Consider the following 25,561-nt stretch of genomic DNA (forward strand, 5'->3'; position numbering starts at 1 on the left):
GAACATTTTATTGGCATATCAATCTGCTGTAATCATTGCTGGCGTGGTTGGTGGTGTTAGTCATCTGGATAGGCCCTAATGGGCCAGGTAAGTGACCCTTGTTCTGGTCACACAGCTCTAAAGAGGTTGTCGTTGGGGCAGATGTGTTAGCTCGGGGAGGCGAAGGTGATAAAGGAGAACTGTGTCCACATTGTCACTAGCAGCCACATTGTTATACTGAGACTGAGGCCATTCACCCAGGTCAGATGAGGTAGTCCACAGCACACATCCACAGAAACCCACCTGCAGAACTGTCTGGACTCATGTATGGAGTGGACTTCAAGGGAGGCAGCTGTGTTTTCTGAAGGTCTGACATGAACCCTCATTCAGTATTTCCATATGCACTTGTGGCCCCCACCACCACCCCTCAGCATATGGAAGCTGACAACTCCTATTTTAATCATTCTGCCATGTATTACTGACTGTACTTACACTTTCCTGTTTTAGACTTTAAATCTTATTTCACTTACCCAAGTATCCTCCTGTCAATCTGAACTTCCTGACATGTTAATACAGTTGCCAGTCTTTGAACCCCTTCACGCGTACCACCAAAAATTCTTGGCTCTATGAACACAATTTAAATTCTACTGCTGGTTTTAAGGTGGGAAACAAGATGGCCAGATAATGCACTTTAAATAAATTCTAATAATTCCATGGCCACGTGGAGGATGGAATCGAAAGGGAGTATATTGATTGCAGAGACTGAAGGAAGCTGTTGCCTTTGGTCCAGGTGAGAAGACTGTGACTTCATTCCCAGGACTTTCAACTGAAAGGAAACTAGGGATGTATCTACAATGAACTCAGTGAATCAGAATCTAGAGCTAAAAAGACACCCCAGGTTGAATGAGTAGTGGTTAAGAGCAAGGACTTCGAAGTCAGATAAAGCTGGGTTCAAATCCCAGCTCAACCATTTATATTACATGACTCATCTTTGACAAGACAGCAAACTTCTCCAGGCCTCCCAGCCAACAGTAAAGTGGAAATGCACCTACCTAAATTGCTTAGGTGGTTAATATATGGGAAATGTTATCCTGAAGCTTTTCTCTCTAGATGACACAGGAACTCAGAATACTCCAATTAATTTGAGGCACTTAAGTTCAAGCTGGGAGTAACAGTAGAAAGAAATATTCCAAAATGTAAAAAAGAAGAACTGGTGATTATTAGCATGAGGAATGGAGAAACTATAGAAATTGGGACAATTAACGTGAATAAAATTCTAAAGATTTGAAATTAGGAAAAAGGGTCAAGAGGTCAATTTAATGACTTAATTCTGCTTTTAACTACCAGATACTATTAACAAATCTGAAACATTTCACTTGACAATATTTCCACGTATCTACTTAGGATTCCTTCTATCTGCTCATCCTACCCTGCCATTCTGCACCCCCAAGGAGATAAGTGATGAGGGTCAGCTTGGTACATTCAGCTCCACAGAAAAGCAGCAGGATGATCTAAGTATCCAATTTGCCTGTGATAAGGTAGGAAAAAAAAAATCCCTTCTCTCTTCATGGGAATTCAAACTATGATAAAGGAGACAGAAAGACAGCAAGTTTGAGTGAAATGTTTACATTTATATTGAAATATGCACTAAAACAGAATGAGTTCTACTAGTCAATGAAATTTTGCCAAAGCGGAATCACAAACTTCCCTTGGGGAGGTCCAGTCAACTAGCAGCAGTGATCCCCAAGCAGGAACACCAAGGAGAAGCCTGGGAGACCCCACCCCAAAAAGCCTCCTTTCAAGAGATCCCAACTCACTTCTCCCACATGCACCCACACAGATTTAGGAGCACAGTCATGCTCCTCATTTTCTTATATCTTTAGTTTCTTCTTCGCTGCAATAAATATAAAATTGGCAATGCTCATATACCACAGCACAGACAATATTTCAGGCTTTAGCATACAACTGTAAACAGTGACTAGGTTAAAAAAATAAAAAAGATAAAGAAAGTTGAACATTATTTTTAAACAACGACAAAATTCCTAAGAGCAGGGCATGAGCTACTCAAGATTTGTTTTGTTGCGTTAAGGTTTTTGACAAAAAATTCAGGTTTAGACAGATGTCCAAATAGACTCAAGGTGGTAGCCAAACCACTGCCCATGGTAGTCTAGATTATGTGGCAGCAAAACAACGTGCCCTAGATCACCCCTGGCAGTACATCTTCAACCTGCCACATTCAAGATGGGACTGCAGAAATCTTTATTGTGCCATCACCAGCTGCCATCTAGTGTAGTGGGAATGGGTGGGCAAAGGGATGGAAGTTTGCTGGGAGACAAATACAATGAACACCTCTGCTGGCTGCCTGGAAAGTTGGCCCCTTAATCACAAGGACAACTAGGACATTTCACTTGGACAGTGCATTAAACTTCATATATGTGTGTGTATATATTTCTCATATATATATATATATATATATGAAATCCAAAGATTAAGCATTAAGTTCTGTCACTGCAACAAACGGGTGTCAATCAAAGAAAAACAGAAGAACACTTTTTGCCTAAAGCAGTGCAAAGAAAGCTGGCAAGAAATGAAAGTGGACTCAGTACCTGCACATTAGCAATGGGGCAGACTTTTATTGAAAAGGCTAGTGGTTCAAATACTATTGCTCAAATAGCTCTGGTAAATATAAAATGTAGTTAACATCCAAGGTTTGTACACAGAAGCAAAGGAGCTGAAGGCCAATTCACAAAGGGATATTTGATCCTTAGTCAAGAGAGAAGCTAAAAGCACATGCTGCAGGAGTAACCTAATGGGGTTTGTTTGGACCATACTCCTTCCCTCTGACAACAGAAAAGACCTGGATAGGAAACTGTCTTTTCACACACAAAATTGTGGCTTAATTAAATCTCCTCCCTAGAACTATATCTCAGCTAAGAAAAAAAAAAAATCTGTCTTGAAAAACTCAAGAACCTGGGCTACTAAAAAGGAAAATTTAATATAGTAAACAAGTTTAGTAAACACCACATATATTTTCAGTTGTTAATGAAGACATGATACATTCAGGAAAGTTTTTGTTTTTGTTTTTTTTAAAGACAAAAAAACCAAAAAACAAAATTCCCAGAAAAAGCCTCGAGGAGGGAAAAAATAAAAAATCAGCCCAAGTTCTATTCCTTTCAGTCAGAAGCGGCTCTTAGCACAAACCACAAATCCCCCTCCAACACACAAAAGCAATGCCATGTGCCTTGCAAGCAGAGTAAGAAACATATGCCTTAGTTACTGAACTTGGACGTTAAGCAGAATCATTGCAGAGCACATTTTGATGGGTTACTTCAATATCCACCTGGTCCAGTTTAAAGTATTTGTTTGTAAATCCAGTTTGTACATATTCCATAGGTATATTAAACAATAAACCACCTGTTGTCCTATTATTTTTTGTCCTATTATTTTTTAAATGGCAGTTCTTGTAGCTCAACAAACCATTAAGATTATAAAGAGCTCTCTTGAAAGAAATTCTCAGATGAAGATGTATTGAGAAATCCTGAAGGTTAAACGAAGTTCTTTTTTACTAGTTCTTTTTTTACTAAAACAGTGGGATCAAGCAGAATATCTATTCGGAAGAGCAGTTTCACCATTTCCCCATGAGAAGAGGCCAAATTTTTCTGGACTAATAATAATTTAAAAACTAAGCCAATAAAAATAAAATAAAATATACACCTTAAAATACTACAAAACTTGAAATAAAGTCAGGGCTTATGGAGTGGGAAACAGAGTTCTGGGTTTTTTTTCCCCCCAAAAGAAGGAAAACTGTAACAGGTTCTAAGGGAAAAACAAAACAAACCAAACCAGAACTCTGCATATGGAGAGCACTACACAGACTCTATAGCACAGGCCACCACACAAGAATGAATTACACATCAGTAATATCATCATGAGAGTAACTGGCTGGGGATTTATACTTCCAGCAACAGAGCTCCTAGGTCGAAAACGTGTTAAAAGCTTGTAATGTTAACAAGGACCCCTCCCACCAAAAAAAAGAGGGGATGAGGGGGAATAGAGGAAAGGCTGCATGCATGGGTCTATTACAGACGTGATATTCAGCAGCATAAAAATAATACCCTCCATTGAGTCCCCCAAATGGGGCAAAACCGATTTTTCACTGCTAAGCATGGGAAAGGTTAACAGGGTGGAACAAATTCACCTGTAACCATAGCATCTCCCATACTTGAATGACAAGCACGTTCAATTTGATGTTATATGTTGCTGTAACATTGAGAATACGTATGAGTAAAGCAAAATAAAAAACAAAAGGCTAAATTATGAACTTTAAAAACTGGAAAAACATCTGTTTTAAAGCCAAGAAGGTGTTATTCTAATTATTATTATATATGACATAATCCATAGAAAGAAAGGCCAAGGAAAGAATCTTCATTTTGTTCAGTACTTAGGCTTGATGTTGTCCTAGGAAAAACAGTGATAAGTCAATGAATGTGTCACACATATAACTAAAAAGTCCCCTTCTGGTTTCCAATGAATTTAAACAACCATCTTCCTTGGCTAATTTTTCTCCTGTGTCAAACAAACCTATGTACAGGACCAGTTTAAATCCCTCCTCCCCTTCAAACACTAGATATGAACATCCAGGAACATTCTACAATGCAAAGTGCCTTAAGAAAGAGAAGGATTCTGTAGTGCCAGTGATATAACTGATCTGAGGAAGCTGGGACGCTATTAACACTGATGGGAGCCAGTCAGGCAATGGTGGTTTGTTTTTCCTCAGGTGTTTCCTCCAACAATTGCATGATCAGTTCATGGAGGGGTTTGCAGATCTTTGCGTAGCCCCCTCCTGTGAGATGCAGAAAATCAAACATGTCGTGGCAGGAGATGGCACCGTCCGAGTGCACGAAGCCCCCATCTGTATCCAGGAGCTGAACATTGGCAAGCTTCGGCAGGGAAACCTTGAGGAGCTGGTTCACCTTGGCGTTCTTTTGCCTCAAAGGGTTGGGCTTCTCACCTCGAGGTAACAAACCCTGGGGAAGAGCAGAGAAGAATATAAGATGAGAAGACTCACTGTTTTTTCCTACTTATTTGTGATTTCAAATATCCCTGGAACTCTCCATCTAGCACTTGTTATACCTTTGATTTCTGAAACACTGGACTAGACCTGTCTTAATGAAAGTTCTCTGACTATCCCTCCTAGGTTTCTTCCTGAGCTCCTCCTCCTCCTGTCCCTTAACTGCTGGTATTCTTCAGGGTTTTGTCCTTGGCCCAGTACTCTCTACACCTGCACACTTTAGCCCAGATCTCTTCCTGGAGCTTCAGAACTGTGTATTTGAATGCTCCTGAGGCACACCCAACTTAACACGTCCAAAAACCCATTCATCATCTCCCCCATAGACTATGTTCCTTCTACATTCTCTGTGTCAACTGACCTTCCAACATCCCTGAGTCTCTCATCCCATGTACCTTATCTATTCATCATTAAATCACTCAGCTTTTACATCCTAAGTATTTTTCCAATCCATTCCTTTTTCTGGCTATAGACACTGCTGTGGCTAGGGAACTTACCAATATTCACCTCAATTAATGTAAAATCTCCTGACTAGTCTTCCTACCTCCAGTGGTATTACCCCTTCAATTTATCCTCCATATAGTCCACCACATAGCTAGAATAATCTAGCTCAAATACACATCTATTCATTAATGCCACATGGAACCTACACTAGAACACACGAGAAATGGAGTTGGAACAAATGCTGTCTTGATGAATCAGAGCCACATAATATCTGGTAGTATAAAACAGCGATGTGTTCTAAATTCATTTTTAACTTATTTGTTAATGATCTAATATAATTTTCAGATAAATCAGATGTCTGTCCTTCTACTATAGTAAATAAAAGCCAGCTCTTATATGGCAAGTGCAAGGTTTTATCATCTCAAACTAGAAATGGCCTTTATACAGATAACTGATCCAATTATAAAATTGTCAGAAGTCCCCAACCTTTTAGTTGGTTTATAGCTAATGATGCCACACAGCAAGTTATTGTTATTTAGGCAAAAATGTTGTCACCTGTTTCTCCTACAGGGTATGATAAGAGGTCTTATTTCATAAAAACGGGTTTTCTGTAGGCGTTCTACTAAAAAAATCAAAAAAAATTTTATGCCCAAAGCGTTATTCACGTCTGCTTTAAATTTTTTCAGCAAAACGTTGGACCTCGATTATTAACTTACTGTGTGACCGTAAAGTTCCAAAGAGAACTACAGAGAACTATGAATATGCTACCCCAATCCATCTCCTTTCATCCTTGTCAAGTGCAGACAAGGTCAATCCTAAATCCTAGTTTATATAACTGTTAAAAGTATAAGGCTCTGGACTTCCCTGGTGACACAGCGGTTAAGCATCCGCCTGCCAATGCAGGGGACATGGGTTCGAGCCCTGGCCCGGGAAGATCCCACATGCTGCAGAGCAACTAAGCCCATGTGTCACAACTACTGAATCTGCGCTCTAGAGCCTGCGAGCCACAGCTACTGAAGCCCACGTGCCTAGAGCCTGTGCTCCGAAACAAGAGAAGCCTGCGCACCTCAGTGAAGAGTAGCCCCTGCTCACTGCAACTAGAGAAAGCCAGCACGTAGCAACAAAGACCCAACACAGCCAAAAATAAATAAATAAATTTATTAAAAAAAAAAAAAAGTATAAGGCTCTGAATCTAATAGTTAACAAAGAAAATCAGCCCTCAGCGCTGGCACATCAAAGCTTGGTTGAGATATAATGAGCAACCAGGAAGGATGGCCAGTGACCAATAAATACATATGTTATTCTGACTTTCAAAGAATACCATAGTAATTAAAGCCATAAAAAAGGATTAAGCCTCAAGAGCAGGGCGCCATACCTATTGGGATTGTCAAGCAAGGATAAGAAAAATAGCTTATATACTTGCATAACATTTTCCTTAATAAATGAGTATCAAGGGTATGCCATGTGATTTTTTCTCTATAATAACTGATAATTGTTAAAATATTATTTTAAAGGAGACAAAATACACTCCTAATTCCTTTACCATGTAACAACTATTTTAATTTTATTTCCTTTTCCAATTTGCATATTTACTTTCAAGCAATTCTAAATATAATATACATACCGTTTAGTATTCGGACTGTTCACTTAAATACATCATAAATTCTGTTTTCACACAGTCCTCCTAATTGTCATGTGATTAGTGCTATCATAGTCAATGACTTGTGCAATCATTCCCCCATGGGGTTGATTATTTAGGTTATTTCCAATGTTTTAGTATTGTAGATAACACCACCATATATCAAATTCAAAAGTCTGGTTGAAACAAAGAATATTTATGGAGGATTTATTCAGCAACAAATATGTCCTAAGCAACTACAATGTACCACCCACTGTACTTAAGAGATGGACTCTTCACCACAATGTAGTCTTTTCTGGAATAATGCAGGATATAAATAAATACATAAATTAATTAAATACCATGTAATAAAAAAATAAGACCTGGCTCCCCAGAACCCTGTCATAAGATAATATCCAAACTCCTAACATGGGACGAGGCTGTGGCCTCTAACTATCCCAGACTTGAACTTTATTCCAATGATAACCCTAAAATTCTTCTAGCACCCTCCTTCACTCACCCAACAAACACATACATGTATAAGCCTTTGATCATTTCCTTCCTTTCTTCCTCCCTCCCTTTCTCTCTCTCTCATTCTTCTCTGTAATACCTTCTCTTCTTTCATTTCTCTATTTGTCTGGAAACCAATGAATTCTTTAAAACTAAACTCAGATGTCAATTTTTATGTCTAAAATATACCCTGTTCTCTCCTTAGCATACAGTATAATAATTCTGTTTATATTGCTGTGTCCATCCACCAGCTCCTTGAGAGGAACCGTCTTACTCATTTTTGTATGCTCGGGACCTAGGATAGTGCCTTGTACATCGTGATTCTCGCATGTTTGTTGAATAAATGACTACCTTATTAACACTATATCTCATTAAAGAACTGAATACACGTCAGATTTCTCAAAAACATACATTTTTAGCTAGGTTAAGAATATCTACAGGTAAACTTTAACACTGAAATAGACAGCTGTTTATCCCTGAGACCATGAAGACAGTGCTTTAATTCTGCAAAGGGTAGCATTTCCTGTTAGTGGTAAGACTATGAAGAACCCATTTTCTTCCTGATGGAATCTCTGATATTTTAAAGAATTCAGAGATTCTGATAAATACACCACCTTTACCATATTAACCATGGAACAAAACAACACATCTAGGCTAATCCAAACTCAGGTCTAATAAAGAGAGACTCAGGAACTAGGAAAAGTCTCATATGCAACTTAAAAAATTATCAGAAGATAGTCAAAGGGAAAAAAAAAAAATTAAGGCAACCTGAGGCAACAAAGAGGATTTCCACTTCTAAACAAGGATGAGCAGAAAAAAGATGACCCCACAGCTGTTCTAGGAAATGAGACCAATAAGACGATGGGACATATCAGAGAAGAGCTTCTCGGGAGCATGATAAACTGCTTCCAACCTAAAGATTCTCTATGTTCATGAGTGATCACATTTCTGAAAAGACCCCCGACCTTACCTAATGATATAAAGGTCTCCACCCACCCAAAGACAACATACCAATACAATGATTTTGGCCTGTGGCTGCCTTGTGTTGATAAGTTGTACGATAGCCTCGATTCCACCTGCTACTTCTTCTGCTGTATTTTCATGGTTGTTTGTTCCTACCCAGACAACAATGACCTATAATTGAGGGAAGGAAGAAAAAGAGAAAAAAGATAAATACTCAGGAATGTCCACTAGTTAGTTGAAAAGCTTATTTCAAAAATCAAAGAAGGAGGGGCTTCCCTGGTGGCGCATTGGTTGAGAATCCACCTGCCAATGCGGGGGACACGGGTTCGAGCCCTGGTCTGGGAAGATCCCACATGCCACGGAGCAACTAAGGCCGTGCACCACAACTACTGAGCCTGCGCTCTAGAGCCTGTGAGCCACAACTACTGAAGCCCACGTGCCTAAGAGCCTGCGCTCTGCAACAAGAGAAACCACCGCAATGAGAAGCCTGTGCACCGCAACAAAGAGTAGCCCCCGCTCGCCGCAACTAGAGAAAGCCCACACGCAGCAACGAAGACCCAACACAGCCAAAAATAAAGAAATAAAATAAATTTTTTAAAAAATCAAAGAAGGAAAGATGAACTTCTCAAATGGTATTGGTAACTTCAACAGGGCAGCCATCTTAAAACATTATTAATGTATGCCTCATATACATCAGGGTAAATTCCAAACAGAAAAACACTTAAGTGGGAAAACTGTACTAGGAAAAGATGAGAAAATTATTTTATGTGCAGTTGGAAGCTAATCTCTTAAGATCCAGAAACTATACAAAAAAGATAATAGATTCAACTGTATAAAAATAAAACCACTGCAAGTCAAAAAAGTAAAAAAAAAAAAGAGAGTGAAATCTAAGAAACATGGGGGAAAATACTTGTGACATCATAAGACTCCCGTAGTTAAAGTACCTTGTAGAAAAAATAAAAGTACCCAAGGAAGTGTAGTGGGTATAAATACACAGTTCTACTCAAGGAAAAGAGTCAGTGGGGTGGAGGCTGGATATAGTTTTTAAACGTTTTTCTCTTCAAAAAAATAATTTTACAAGGTGGCTATCACCTAGAGACATACACCTTCCTATGTAACCCAAAGTAATTTCCACCTGTCACAAAAGAAAGGAATATGCATGAGTTTTTCTGTTAGAAAGGCAAAAATAAAATACTTTCAACTACAGCAACTGTTATCAATGGCTCAGCTTTGTTTCCTTTTTGTTGTTTGGGTTGAAAAAATTTATATGCAGTGTGCCAACTCAGGATGTTGATAATGCTATAAGGCACTGGGCACATGTTTGGGCTGAACATTTGTTCACATCTGCTTCAAATTTTCTTCAGAAGAGCTTGGAGGCCTTGATTACCAATCTGTTTATATGTTTAAATGGATCCAAAATTACTTGCTCAAGTGAATCATAGCCCTGCTCCCACGGCCCACCTCTGAGCACTTTCCCCCTCATACTGCCTCAGGTCAACAGAACAGCATATACCTTATTAGCATCAAATCCCTCCCTACAGCAGAAGATACTTATAACAAGTACAAACCAAGCAAGCAATACACTGATTCTTAATTAAGCATGTATTTGGAATGTTCTTAAACAATATCATTTAACTTAAAGGGGCAGGAAGCAAAGAACAACAGTGAAGTAACGCTTTGAAGAAGCAATTTTTTTTTACTACCAGCTTCTGACAATTTAACTATCTGCAAAGGACTCAAGATAAGGATATTCTTAAAAAAAAGAATAAGTTTCATTTCACCTTAGGTTTAATATTCTCCAGTTCTCCATTCTTTAGTCTCCATAAAACATGTCTTGTTGTATCTCCCCCAATTCCAAAATTCAGTGCATGAAGTGGGGAAAAAAGCTCTCGCCATATCTGAAAAGAGAAAAACTTGATTTATTTAAGCTGAAATTAGTGGGAAATAAAATCCCTCAATTGCAATGTGTCGTGAGGCATCTGAAATAAGTTTCCCTTTTCTGTATTCAAATGTATCACTGCAAGTGGTATGCTACCAACTGCTGAAAGGGCTTTGAAGATGCCATTGTGTAACTCAGTTTTCAGTGCAGCTTTAGATCTCAGCTCAAGACTTGAGTCATAGCTCAACCTGATGCCACTTAGGCACCAACATTTATAATTAAGCTGCCAACTCAATAAACTCTCCTTTCCCTTTATTCAACCATTTAAAGGAATAGAGTGAAGTAGAAACATGAGATGAAAAAATTTAGAGTGCTTGAGCCAAAAAGATATAAAGCTATCTTTTCTTTTAAATTTCCCTTGGGAGAATGCCTAACCTCAAAAAGATTCAAAACAGTTCACTACAAAAATATATAAAATATAAAAATGGTAAAACACAATAAGAACTGAGAATCATGACTAAGACAAACATAAATGAGCAAATACAAATAAGAAAATAGTAAAATACAAATCATGACTAGGACAAATATAAACAAACAAATATAATGTAAAGCTTCTTGGAAGCCAAGGCAAAAAAGGGAGCTTATTTATAAATAATGTTGTATTTTTTCCTTTGTCTCATCATGCTTGATGGCACAAAGAATCCGGTCAGGTAGGTCTGATTTCCCTTCTACTCTGAACTAGAGTGGAATGAATGCAAGTCTGTTATCAATGAATGTGTTGACATGAGCAGCCAAGGACCACCCTCAGCCCTGCACCTTACCTCATACTGCTGCATCAACTGCACCATGGAGTCCCCCACAAACAGGACATCCGGCTCTTTGTCTTTGCAGTCCAGGACAAATCTGTTGTGCTGGTGTGAAGAAGAAAGAACAATCAGAAACTGGCATTTTCCCCTGTGAGATTTCTTGGCCTAGACAGAACAGTTGTCCAACCAGTTACTCTGTTGTTAAACATTCTATTTGGTCTGTCCCTAAAGCTGATTCCTCTCAATCTGCTATTAACTCCTGGGCCCTTCTGAAAACGAGAACAGGAAAATGTGTTCACGTTTTTTTAAAAGCTTACCTTTCCTCCAACTCTTTTAAAGAAAATTTCAGATATACTTAAAGCTGATGTAATACAATGAACACCTGTACACACTCACTTACATTCAACAATAACATTTTCCCACATTTGCTTTATCCGTTTGCTGAATCATTTGAGAGTAAGCTGCAAACATTATGATTCTTCACCTTTAAATATTCTGCATGCATCTCCTAAGCATAAGGACAGCCTCCTATAAAACCACAGAACTATTATCACATCTAAGAAAATAAACAATAATCCCATAAAATCTAACGTTTAATCTTCACAATTGTTCCAAAAGTATCGTATGTATCTATTTTTTGAACTAGGATCCAATCAAAAGGCATGCATTTTATTTGAATGATTTTAATATGGCCTTTGAAAATGTCTGCTAACCTCTAAATGTGAGATGTTGGCAAACTGGGACTCAGGCTTTTTCAGTCTAATTCAAGTTTCTAAGCAAGGGTGACCTAGGCCTGGCATGCTTCTCTTTGCTCTTAAGGCATAAGACACCTTTAAAAAGATTTTACCCATTGATGCTAAACTGAAGGACATAGTTTCAATTTTTTTTTTTTTTTCGCAGTATGCGGGCCTCTCACTGCTGTGGCCTCTCCCGTTGCGGAGCACAGGCTCCGGACGTGCAGGCTCAATGGCCATGGCTCACGGGCCCAGCCGCTCCGCGGCATGTGGGATCTTCCCGGACCAGGGCACGAACCCGTGTCCCCTGCATTGGCAGGCGGACTCTCAACCACTGCGCCACCAGGGAAGCCCTTCAATTTTTATATTCATCCCTGAAACAAATTAACATGATGGTTTAGCAGGTCTCTAACCCAGTTCTATGGAAAGGTCTGAATACTGTTTCTTTTTCTCTACATTCAATTATGCTTCCCCTAGGAATTAATTCAGATGGAGTTACTATTGAAGTATTTCTGCTGATAATACAAGTGCAGATGACACTGTGGTGAAACTGAGATATTTCACTGCTATTGGTGAAAATACAAAAATATTTCTGGAAATAATTTGACAACTGATTAAGACATCTCTTTTACAGTGACAGGATTTGGAATAACTTTCTCTTTTCTCTTGGGTCCATGTCTTGTGTAAACAATTTTTTAAAATTACTATTGTTTCAATAAGTATTTTTAAACTGAAGGGATAAGATGAGCAAGAATAAGGCTTTAGCTAGTTTTATTGAGTAGGTGCTCTTTCACGTCACGTCGTCTCTCTACTGTGTATGCTAAAGTGCCAACTACCTCTCAATACCAACAGAACAGCTTATGTTTAAAGAATGTCATGGAATTTAAGCTCTGCTGTTCTAAAGGTTTAAGTACTCTAACTTTTCTTTTTAAGTATAAAAGTAGTTGCAATGAGCTTGGAAAAACAGAAAAGATAAAAGCAAAACATCTATAATCCTACCATTTTAACCCAGTACCTATTAACGTTTTAGGGTTTTTTCTCTCATTATTTTTTCACATCCCCCCGCAACACAGTTGAAACGTATGTATGTATCTCCTTAAGGCACAATAGCTTTGGGGACAGAAAAACCTATGTTCGAAGTCTAGCTTATGTACTTTCTAGTGCAGTGACCTTAAGCAAGTACATAACCCGGAGTTTTGTTTTACACATCTGCTGGCAACTCTGTTTTTAGAGTTGTGAAGATAAGAGTTGTATAAAAGGGGCCCAGCTTCTGGCTGCCACCCAGTAGGTACTCAATAAAGAGCACACATTATAACTGCATTAACATTATATTAGAAATATTTTTCTATGTAGCTACATGATTTTCATAACTGTAATTATTTTAAAAAATTTTATCGTGTAATTTTTTAAAAAAACCTTCATTTATTCATTTATTTGGCAGCGCCACACAGCTTGCAGGATCTGAGTTCCCCAACCGGGACTGAACCCGGGCCCTTGGCAGTGAGAGCATGGAGTCCTAACCACCGGACCACCAGGGAATTCCCTATAACCGTAATTTTTAACACCACTTAATATCCTACTGGATGCATCCAGTGGCACATTCATTTTTTTAAGCTCTTTATCCTAATGACAGATTTGCCAGAAGCCTCCTATTGACTGAGATGAAGAAACTTACACACACACACACACACATTTTCTTTTACAGGTTGGGAATTTTTAGGGCAAAGGGGATTAACACTTTCATGGATCTTGGATACACTTCCAAATTACTAACAAAATGGCTACTGGCTATATCTATTCTGATGCCAGCAATGTATCAGAACTCATTTTACTATACTTGCACCTGCATGGGTTATTAATATTTTTCCCTCCCTCCTTTCTTTTCCCATTGTTTTAATCTGTACTTTTTGGAAACAAAAAGTTAAAGCTCCTGTCATGCGCATTGAGACACTTATCTAGTATATTTGAGGATATTTTTATTGATAATACAACAGTATCAGTGCTTCATCTGTAATATTTACTGAAAATATTTCTGTCAGTCTGCTGCTAAGCCTTCTTTAGGTGGTTAATGTTTTGATACGAATTGTTATTAAATTTGTCTACGGTCAAGTCTTTTAATATCACCCTTAAAAAAAACTTACGATTACGGAAAATATCAAGGAAATACAGGAAAGCAGAGCGAATAACACAATGGATCTCTGTGTACCCATCACCAGATACAGCAATCATCTAACTTACGGCCACTATTATTTCAACATTCCAGAAACTATTGCCCCACCCCATTCTTAGATTATTTTGAAGCAAACTGAGGATATAACATTTCATATATAAATATTTCAACATGTAGCTCTTAAAAGATTAAAAATATATATAACCACAATACCAGTTCTATCCTCTAAAATTAATAGGAATCCTTTAATATCAACAAATAACTAGTGAGTGTTCAAATTCAATGTCACAAAATTTTATTTTATGATTTGTTTTTTAAAATCAGAATCCAGACAATTTGTCTCTTAAATCCCTTTTAATCTATAGGCTCCCCCTCCCTCTGCCACCACCTCCCAAACTTTTTTTTTAACGAATATGACTGTCTGACCTATAGACTCTCCCATAGTCTGGATTTTGTTGACTGCATTCCTGTGGTGGTGGTGGACATGTTCATCTGTTCTAGGTACTTCTTGATATGTGGTACTTAAGTCTAGAATAGGGATGGATATTTTAGCAATACTCCGTGAGTAGTATTGAGTATCACTTCAATACTTGTTTTAATCATGACTGCTTTTCTTTTAATGTTTTGTTTCTAAATAATTTATCTACAGAAGAACTGAAAAGATTGTAGAGTATTTGCATATACCCCTAACTCAGCTTCTTTCAATGTTAGCATCTTTTATTTTTTTGTTAAAAACAGAATTTTCAGGTGTAAGGATTTTTTTAAAAATTTTATTTACTTTTTATTTCTTTCTTTTTGGCTGCGTTGGATCTTTATTGTTGTGCGTGGGCTTTCTCTCGTTGCAGTGAGTGGGGACTAAACTTCGCCGTGGTGCTTGGGCTTCCCATTGCAGTGGCTTCTCTTGTTGGGGAGCATGGGCTCTAGGTGCACAGGCTTCATTAGTTGTAGCATGCAGGCTCAGTAGTTGTAGCTCGCAGGCTCTAGAGAACAGGCTCAGTAGTTGTGGCGCACGGGCTTAGATGCTCCGCAGCATGTGGGATCTTCCCGGACCAGGGCTCGAACCTGTGTCCCCCGTATTGGCAGGCAGATTCTTAACTACTGCACCACCAGGGAAGCCCTCAATGTTAGCATACATTTGTCAAACCTAAGAAATTAACATTAGGGAATACTATCAACTAAAATAAAGTTCATTCAGATCTCACTAATTTTTCCACTAATGCCCATTTCCTGAATCAATCAGGATATCACATTGCATTTAATCTATATATCTCTTTTAACTCTTCCGATATGGGACAGTCTCTTGGTCTTTCCTTGTCTTTCATGACCTGACACATTTAGTTGCGGTAAGGTGTTCTGTAGACAGTCCCTCAATTTGGGTCTGTCTGATGTTTTCCCATGAATAGGCTGAGGTTATGGATTTTGGGGGAAGACTACCACAGAGGTGATGTGCCCTTGTTGTATCATATCAGGGAACATGACTTATTACTGGTGATGTTAATACTGATCATTTGGGTAAGGTGGTGTTTGCCAGTTTTCTCCACCATCAAGTTATTTTCCCTTCCATACTCTATATGTTAGAAACAAGACACTAAATTCAGCTCCACCTCCTGGAGGGAGGGGTCTCAAAAAATATGTGGGCGTACCTTAAAACCACCAAAGTAATTTACAGGGAGATACTCTAAGGCTAGGCAAATATACCGTTTCTCCTTAAAGTTGTGTCCACTAATGTTAGTATTCATCAATGGATCATGCCTACAGTAATTATTACTGCAGTGTTCTATCCATGATTTTCTTTTCCCTCCTTACTTCTACATTTATTAATTAAAATTATTCTGTAAGGAAGATTTAGCCCTTCTCCCCTATTTATTTATTCATCCACTCATTTATTTATAGCAGAATGCATTAATGAACACTTATTTTATTCTTTCAGTTATAAACCAATAATACCATCATTTGTCACACTGCTCAAAATGTTCAACTTTGCACTTTGGGAGCTCTTTCAGGTCTTTTAGGTGGTCAAAGTTATCATCAATGAGACAAACCAATACCACATGTATTCTATGTGATGCACCAAGGACCCATCACTTCAGTGATATTCCTGCCGCCCATCTTTTTTTCTCTCTTTCTTTTTTGAGTAGTTTCTTGCTTTCTTGCACTAGAAGATGCTCTAGGCCCGTATTTTTATTTTCTTTGCTCCAGCTATAGAATCAATCATTTCTCTAAGGAGCCCTGGTTCCTTTCATTGGAGAACTGTATTTAAAAACCAAGATCTGGGTATATAATATATTTTAATATAAGTTAGTCCTTCCATATTATACAAGTTTTTAAAAAAATTTAAATATTCGTATCTGTTTTTCTTCCATTTGACTAATTTTTTCCCAGTCAGTGCTAATCATTTAAAGTCTTCTAATTCATGCCAGAAACAACAAAGGCATCTAGTTTTAGTTACTACTTTTAGTAAATTTATAAATGACCTAAACGCCCATCAATGAGATAAAAGACAACCCACTGTGGTATTTTCATATAAAATAATTGAATGCTACTTAAAGAGAAAAAAATGAATAAACTACAGCTATATTTTTAATATGTATGATTACTGCAGAAAAAAATACATTCAGAAAGATACTATTTACCATTTAAAAACGTGCAAAAAGGGACTTCCTTGGTGGCGCAGTGCTTAAGGATCCACCTGCCAATGCAGGGGACACAGGTTTGAGCCCTGGTCTGGGAAGACCCCACATGCCGCGGAGCAACTAAGCCCATGCGCCACAACTACTGAGCCTGCGCTCTAGAGCCTTCAAGCCACACCTACTGAGCCTGTGTGTCACAACTACTGAAGCCTGCGCGCCTAGAGCCCGCGCTCCGCAACGAGAAGCCACAATGAGAAGCCCGCACACTGCAACGAAGAGTAGCCCCTGCTCACCGCAACTAGAGAAAGCCCGCATGCAGCAATGAAGACCCAACACAGCCAAATATAAATTAATTAATTAATTTAAAAAAGTGCAAAAATACTAACTATATTGTTTAGAGATTATATATGTAGTATGTAAATACATGAAATTACTGGCTTGGGGGTGGGGAGGTAGGAAAGAGAAAGAAATGTGATCAATGTGGGGTATACAGGGAACAGCAATTCTTTTAGCAATGTTTTATTTTTTTAGGATGAGTAGCAAATACACAGATGCTCAAAATATTTCATAATACTTTTTTAAAGATATAAACAAATGAGGAAGATTAAGAAAGAATAATCACATAATTGATCCGTAGGAAAACAGTCAAAATAAAAAACTACCACTCAGGGGGCTTCCCTGGTGGCACAGTGGTTGAGAGTCCACCTGCCGACGCAGGGGACACAGGTTCGTGCCCCGGTCCGGGAGGATCCCACATGCCGCGGAGCGGCTGGGCCCATGAGCCACGGCCGCTGAGCCTGCGCGTCCGGAGCCTGTGCTCCGCAACCGGAGAGGCCACAACAGTGAGAGGCCCACGTACTGCAAAAACCCCAAAAAAACCCCAAAAAAACTACCACTCAAAATAAGCTAGTTGAAAGACTGATTTTTAAGTCTGGGATGACCAAAACAGAAAGAGAATACAACCATGAAGAGTATAAAGAGAATCACTAAATACTAAAACAGGAAACTCTGGGGACTTAAAATCATATTGAACTTGTTAGTTCAAAAGGTAATACGGTTGGAAACAGATAAAGGTTAAATATAGTTATTGTAAAGGATAACAGTTATTAAAAGCAAGCTACAAATACTGAAAAAAAAAATAAAGTGCTAAAAAAAACAATGGGACATACTGAGAGGGCAAAGGGGCCAGAGCTTGAAGGGATTCCCACTTGCTAAACTTTGGACAATGAGTTTCAAAATTACAGTGGATTGTAACCCACTTGACTAAAATAAGAACCTGTGAGACCATATTATAACGAAACAGAATCGGTTTAGGCCAACACCATCTTAACCAAGTGATCAAAGCTACTATCATCAATGAGACAAATCAACATCACATGCCTTCTATGTGATGCACTGAAGACATCACTTCCCTGATACTCCTGCCAAAAATGTATGTGAATCTTGATTATGAGAAAAGAGAGGGACATTCCACAAAATAAATGCCCTATACTATTCCAAATGGTCAAGGTCATGAAAAACAAAGGCTAAGAAATGTTTCTGATTAAAGGAGAATGAAGAGAAACGACAACCAAATGCAATGTGTGATCCTAGACTGGGAAGAAAATTGATATAAAGAACACTACTGGGGCTTCCCTGGTGGCGCAGTGGCTGAGAGTCTGCCTGCCGATGCAGGGGACACGGGTTCATGCCCCGGTCTGGGAGGATCCCACATGCAGCGGAGCAGCTGGGCCCATGAGCCATGGCCGCTGAGCCTGCGCGTCCGGAGCCTGTGCTCCGCAACGGGAGAGGCCACAACAGTGAGAGGCCCACGTACCACACAAAAAAAAGAAAAAATAAAAAAAGAACACTACTGGGACAACTACAGAAATCTGAATATGGTTTTTGGATTAGGTAACAGTATAATGTTAGTGTTAAATTTCCTGATTTTAATAACTGTATTGTAGTTATGTAAGAAAAGGTTCTTGTTCTCAGAAAACACACTCAAATATTTAGGGGTAAAGGGGCATTGTGATGACTGCAACGTACTTTCAAATGATTCAGAAAAAACTGTAAGTTGGTAAATAGTACAAACAGATACAGACAGAATGATTAGGCAGATGTGGCAAAATGTTAACAAGTGGCAAGTCTAGAGAAGGATATAGGAAGTTGCTTCTGAAGTGTTTGTAATATTTGTATAATTTTGAAATTACTTCAAAATTTAAAAAAGCTTCAAGAAAGAATACTGTAGAGACACTGTCATCTATTAAAATTAACAGTACACAATGCCCATGCTCTCAAAATATTCCTCAGTTCCAACATCACATGGTGATTAGGAATGACATCTCTAACATTAGATTTTTATTTACAGTAATCAATTCTTGTTGACCATTAAAAACACCCCATTGTAGCTCTGGTCAAAAGACTCTAAAAATTTAAGAGACTCATCTACGTGAATAACGCACGTGCACCCCCTTTTACCTGAGACATCCATCTGTCATCTCCTTGAATATCTTCCGCTGCATGTGGAATGGCTGCTGGGTTTGAGTCTCCTTGGCTCATTCTACACCTGAGGAAAAAATGTCTATGTTATGTTTTGTTCACTGACAGGAATGTTTCTTTGTTACCACTTACTTAAATATTACATGTCAGGTTTTAAACAATAAGAATTAAATATATTCCATTGGGTTTTGCCTAGAAACGATGCAACTGGAGTTTATTTTCAGCAGAGACGAGGTCCAGGACATGACTGTCTAAGTTCCATAAATATCTAGCACTACTAAACTTCCAGACAGGTTTGAATATCATTCAGGAACAATGCATTACATCAGTATGTATCTTACACCTATATTAATTTTTCATAAATACATGTTATTGTAAGAAACAAATGACAAGAAATTAAACCCTTCAAGTTCAATGACATCTACATTAGAGCCTTTTAGGCTGCTAGAGTTACACACTTAAGAATTAGTACAGCACCGATTAGAATCCAGTGATCACTAAAATCACACAAATACCTGTACTACAGATGATGACAAAACTAGTCGTGGGCTTTGGCAGTGGTTTTTTCATTTTTATTATTTATTATTTTTTTAAATTTTTAATGTTTTTTGGCAGTGCTCCACAGCCTGCTGGAGCGAGTTCCATGACCAGGGATCAAACCCGTGTCCCCTGCAGTGGGAGCGCAGCGGAGTGTTAATAACCACTAGCCCACTAGGGAAGTCCCTGGAATTGGTTTTCTACAAATTTTACTAGGTATTTTTGACAGGTATCCACTAAAAAAAAATTTGATTAACGACGACCTAAATATGGCATCTGATAGTGGAGAAGAAGGAGTAAGTGAAATTCAGGAAAATTAGAAATGCTAATCTTCTAGAAAGACAAGTAAGAAACCAGACTGTTTTCAACCAATTCTGGACAATACATACTAGAGACATCAGGCTCAAGAGGTTACTTGGAAAATGCAAAGGATGATGAAAGAGAAAAAGCTGGGGTTTTGTGGCTTATAGAAAAAAAGGCCGTACTCTCTATTTCCTTCCTTTGCCATCCTCAAATACAACTAAACTTTCTCAGAAAGAGTTATAGCCTTTTAATAAGTATTCACTGAGTAAACAAAACACCTTGGATTACCAAGGTAGTAGTTTTTGAGGATCAAAAAGTAACAAGCCCTAAACATGAAAGCAAACCTTCATGAAAAATAAATTACAGAAGCAAACAATTTTAACACTAATTATGTAAATAAATTCTATCAGTTCCAAATGACACTAGGTCTAAAAAAAATTGGGCTCAGGGTTAAGCCTATATCTGACTAAAGATGTAAAATATCATTCACAACCTGTGTATATTTCTTTAGATTACTAAAATTTGCAACTATCAGAAAATAATAGCTACCTATGAAGGACTATCTACTCTATGCTTTATACATACCACCTCCGATCCTCACAAAAGTACTGCAAAATGAAGAAAACGAGGATCAGATAATTTAGGTACTTTGTTCAGTGACTGAAATGAGGTTTGTCTGACCCCAATTACGTCACATCTGACCCACTGATCACAAACCAGTTCACGCTGACTCCCTAAAGGGGACCTATATCTAACCATTTCACCCAAAAGACTTATGACTTATACCACACGGAGCTAAAAACATCAATGTAAAATGCAAGAATCGGGAAGAACTGCAAGATGAACCTATATAGTTCCAATCAGACTATGATATCTGTTTGGAGTTTCACTGTCTAAGAAAAGTGAGGAAAAATCACAAGATACATAAAAGAAAACAAGAAAAGGATTACAGGGTTAAAACAAATAGCCACACAGAAACTTTTTGTTTTTAGCCAATAAAACATTCTAAATCTTCTACATAAAAGTTTCTTGGGGGTCTACGTTCAATTCTTGATTCAAGTCTGGCTATTCAGGTTAAATCTGATATGGCACTTAATACTCACTTTAATTTTAGTAAGTAACTTTCTTCCCCGCTGATCAAAAAGCTCTATTGTCCTTAAGACCAACAAGGAGCAACTTTTCCCATTTTCTGTATTTCAGAATTAGATATATAATGTAAAGAAATACAGCAACAAAACAGCTCCTTTTTCCACTCACTAATTGAAAAAGTCTATTTCCTAACTTTTAAAATAGATTTTAAAAACCCAACCATTCCTCATTTATTTTCCCACCTGGAGAAACTCTTGACATGTTAGGTATTTTTGAGGCAAAAGTTAACTGACGCAGGGTTAACTGAGCGATCACTACTAAAAATGAGAAAAATAATCTCCCCCTCTCACTGTGTGATTACGTAATTGAAACCATTTTTCCTGGGGATTGTTAAAAGAACAAGGATGACAAAACTGTACATATGAGGTGCCTCCATAATAAAATGTATCCAAATTCATCCTTCACCACTTAAACACACAATGCAGGCACTCCAACTACATTTCAGTTCTTGGAACACCAGGTTCAGATTTTGTTGAAAAACTTAAGAATTCTGAGAAACCAGAGGGTGTTTCAAGGAAAGGTGCCAAGATGGTGAGAAATTAAAAAACCTGTCATATCAGAAATAGTTGAAAGAAACAGGTATGTTTATAACCTGTAGAAAAACTGTGGGGAAGAGGAAATAACGGGACAAATAGCCGTCAAAGTATTTGAAGATTACTAGGAAGGGACTTTAGGCCTATTCTGCATGTCCCCAAATAGGAAGACAAGGCCAGCAGATACAATGTACAGTGAGACAAATTTATAACAAACAGAACTGCAAATGACATGACCTGTCTCTCAAGGCAGATTCCTCCCAGGGGGCTGCAGAGACTAGGTGAACACCTACTAGAAAAGCATAAAGTGAACTAAAGCATATGAGTAAAGACTGGTCCAGATTAGCGGGATTCAAACATTTTTTAATGTTTTAGAATCTTTTTGAAATGTTCCTCAATATGTGTATATTTATAAATTAGATGTGAATTGCTGTTAACCTGTGTATTAAATATTTGTAATTTTTTCCCCTTTTTTACATAAAAAAAAGAATGTAAAAAGAGGTTCTAAATATTTTCCTATATTCCAATGGATCTCCTTATGCATCCCAGGGCAGCACACATACTCGACTTTCAAGGCCAGTGGTCTATATAAACTATAAGATCTCTTTAGATCTATGATGGACATGGACTTTTAGAGTTTCTCCAACAGGTAAACAACTGATCAAAAAATAATAACTGCAATAAAGATTTATTGAGAACTTACTATTTACAAGACACTGTGCTAGGAACTTTGTTATTTAAATAAAAACTGAAGCTCAGGGAGATTTAAGGAAACTGCTCCATGATAGGGAGAGCTGGGATTTGAACTCAGGGTGATATACTACCCTCCAAAACCTATTACTCTTGAGCAAAGGGCATTAGGCTCTATATAGAAAAGACTGTATGAAACAATGATAAATTCTAATTTACTAAGTCAATTCACTTATATATCCTATTACTACTACCCAAATTTAATGGCATTCTGATACCCTTAGCAAAACACTTTCATCTCAGTCCTAAATTTTGTCATGAGCAAAATGAAAAAGCTATAGGGACAGAGAAAATGAGGAACAAAATGTCACTTACCTAAAGTTACTAGGCAGGTAAAACTGAGAGAATTTAGCACAATATTCCCAATTAGCTAGTCTTTTTCTTCTTTAACGATGAATACAAGGTCATCCTCCTCCCTCCTCTGAGCAAAATTTGTTTCTTTGTGCCTTCAGACACTTGGATTTTGGATTATTTTGCCAAATCAAAATCTTACAATACAAAGGAGCTTTCAGTTTTACCTGTGCCTATGGCTTGGTAACATTTTTAAACAGCGGTTAAAAAAAACAAAAACAAAAACAACTGAGGGGCAAACCCATGTAATCTCCTCTTTAAGAACCAAACTAGGGGGACTTCTCTGACAATCCAGTGGTTAACACTCTGCACAGGGGGCGTGGGTTCCAAAGGATTAAAAAAAAAAAAAAAAAGAAAGAAAAGAAAAAAGAAAGAACCAAGCTGGGGACTATGCATGTAGGGGATTCAAATAATTCAGGAGTTAGATTAAAAAAAAACTGTGTACTGTTTATAATAAAAATGAAGAATCAAATCAGGAGCCATCCAGAGAACAGCCTGTGGTGGGTCACAAAAATCTGAGTGATTTGGGGTTTCCTGCCTCACGTAGAGAGCGATATTGTGGCACAGAAGTATTCAGAATGCTGTAATTAGTAACAACAGAAAAAGTAGCAACAGAGAGGGATTTGACTCCCATCTCACCTCACTGATTCATAATAATCACCTCTGTGCAGCAAGTCGTTAACTTCTGAGGTCACAAACAGCATGTTCAGTTAGAAAAACCCAAAAGGATGGAGATAAAGGTCAGAAGAAATTAATTTATCAGGAGACATACTCTTCCAGGGAAGCTTTCACTGTCCATTAAAATGAGTTCTCTGGGAAGATGACGAGTAAGTGACTTGCACAGCATTTCCCAATTTTCCTGCATTTTCTGTCTTCTCTACTTAACTCCGACTATGACAGTCTTAACACCAGAATTTCCAAATGCTTATACCAGCGTGGTGTAGTATGTGTCTAATCAAAAACCAGTTCCAACAACAAAGAATTATAAATACTCAAGCTGAGCTGTATGTTTCTTTAGTTTAACCAGGAAACAGATGGAGGGGGAAAGTTGCACTAAGAATTAAAAGATTCAGAATGTTTCCACTCTGACCTCAGACTTCATTTTGTTTCAGATGGAGCTGGCAGGGTTATCCTAAAGGCGAAGGCAGGCCTCATCCCTAGTACCCTGCCTCAGTGGGCTGGTGGATGGGTCCCGGGGTTCCAGCACATTCAGAATTTATTATCAAATGCCCAAGCCAACACATTAAAGCACAATGATTTCATACTCCTCCCCTGCTCCCGGACAAGGAGGCAACCTTTATATCAGAACGATGTGCCCAGGAGAAGAATCCAAAGACACAGGCATATCCAAGGCAAAGGCGTATTCTGATGCTCAAGGGGACAATACCCCTTGTTTTCTCCATACCTTTACCACTCCCTCAAAATGAACCCCCCCATTTAAAGCTGTACGAAATGAGGCCTTAGAGTGGGTCCAGGTGGTCTTCCCTTTCTCCATGGGTAAGCTCTAAAAAGAGGCCAAAGCTTCATGTGTTTGGTTTTCTTAAGGTTTGTATACACAACATGAAAAGCAACGCTGGCCTGGGAGGTATGGAAATAGTGAGTCACCATGCAACGGGCACATCTCAAACCTGAAGGCCAGAAGATCCTGATCTGGTACATGGACATGGACCAGGTAAAAAGCACCTAAGAAAACCTGTCCATTGGCAGGTTTAGCTAGTTGGTTGACCTTGGGCAAATCACCAGCCTCGCTGGGCCTCATCCCTAAAATGAGGTGCTGGACTGGACAGTCCCCTAAGAAATAAGCCCTTCTGAGTCGCGACAGCCTATGGATTTTTGAATATATTAGAGAAGATAACGGAGAAGTTTCTGACGGGTGGCAAAAAGTGCTCCGTCAAAAAAACAGTAACTGGTCTGAGCCCGCGCCAACGGCCTCTCAGACAGAGGAAAGGGGAAAAAAGGGTCAGAGGTTCAACCTCGGGGAGGAGGGAAAGGCAACAGCCGAGACCCGAGGCAGAAGCGTGGCTGGAAATGGGGCTGGCGGCGGCGAGCCCCGGGCCGCGGTAGCGGGGGATTCAGGGCGGCCTGCTCCGGGGGTCGGGCTGGGCCGGATCGGGCCGGGCGGCGCGCCCCGCCACGGTGCTCGGCCGCGGGAAGAGGCGGGGCGGCTGGGCGGCCGAGGAGGCGGCAGGTTTGGGGGTGGGGTACTGGGGAAAGGCTCCGAGGGAGGTGGCGAGCGGCCTGGAGGTGCGGGGGGCAGGGCGGGCAGCCAGGGAAGCCACGCCGGGCCAGCCGAGAAGGGGCGAGCGCGGAGGCACCCCAAGGATCGGGGGGGAGGGGTGGCGCGGGGGAGGGGCCGGCAGGGTGGGGGAGGGGAGGTCGCGGGCCTCTCACAATAACAAATCGCAGCCTCTTCCAACCCCCACCTCTAAGCCACCGGTTCCCCGAGTCCCGGACTGCACTCACTCAGGCACAGGGTCCGTGCGGGCCCCAAGCGGCTGCGGCGTCGGCGGGTGGCGCGTCTGTCGCTCGCTCAGTCCCGGCGGCCCCGCTCCGGCGCGTCCCTCCTCCGGCCTCAGCACCCGCTGCAGCGCCCCCACTTCCGGTTCCCCTGCCACTCAGGCAAATGGCTTCCGGAAGTCCCTCCCCATCCTGCCAG

The 25,561-nt window shown here is 39.3% G+C and overlaps 1 protein-coding gene across 2 annotated transcripts; it reads right to left on the bottom strand.

Annotated features, from left to right (window-relative positions):
- Window positions 1-25,501, bottom strand: PAFAH1B2 (platelet activating factor acetylhydrolase 1b catalytic subunit 2). Of its 2 annotated transcripts, XM_029207077.1 has the most exons (6): window positions 25,369-25,501; window positions 19,262-19,349; window positions 11,283-11,372; window positions 10,364-10,480; window positions 8,631-8,753; window positions 4,297-5,006 (listed from the first exon to the last, which is right to left on the bottom strand). In XM_029207077.1, the coding sequence occupies exons 2-6, from the start codon at window positions 19,340-19,342 to the stop codon at window positions 4,728-4,730; spliced, it is 690 nt and encodes a 229-aa protein (XP_029062910.1). In that variant the 5' UTR covers window positions 19,343-19,349; window positions 25,369-25,501; the 3' UTR covers window positions 4,297-4,727. The 2 variants fall into 2 exon arrangements, with proteins under 2 accessions (XP_029062911.1, XP_029062910.1); XM_029207078.1 differs by lacking the exons at window positions 19,262-19,349; window positions 25,369-25,501 and adding an exon at window positions 14,950-14,973 and having other exon boundaries at window positions 1-5,006.
- Between the last annotated feature and the right edge of the window lie 60 nt (window positions 25,502-25,561).

The sequence above is a fragment of the Monodon monoceros genome, unplaced genomic scaffold, assembly GCF_005190385.1.
Source record: "Monodon monoceros isolate NGI ecotype Baffin Bay Population unplaced genomic scaffold, NGI_Narwhal_1 Super_Scaffold_7, whole genome shotgun sequence".
NCBI lineage: Eukaryota > Metazoa > Chordata > Mammalia > Artiodactyla > Monodontidae > Monodon > Monodon monoceros.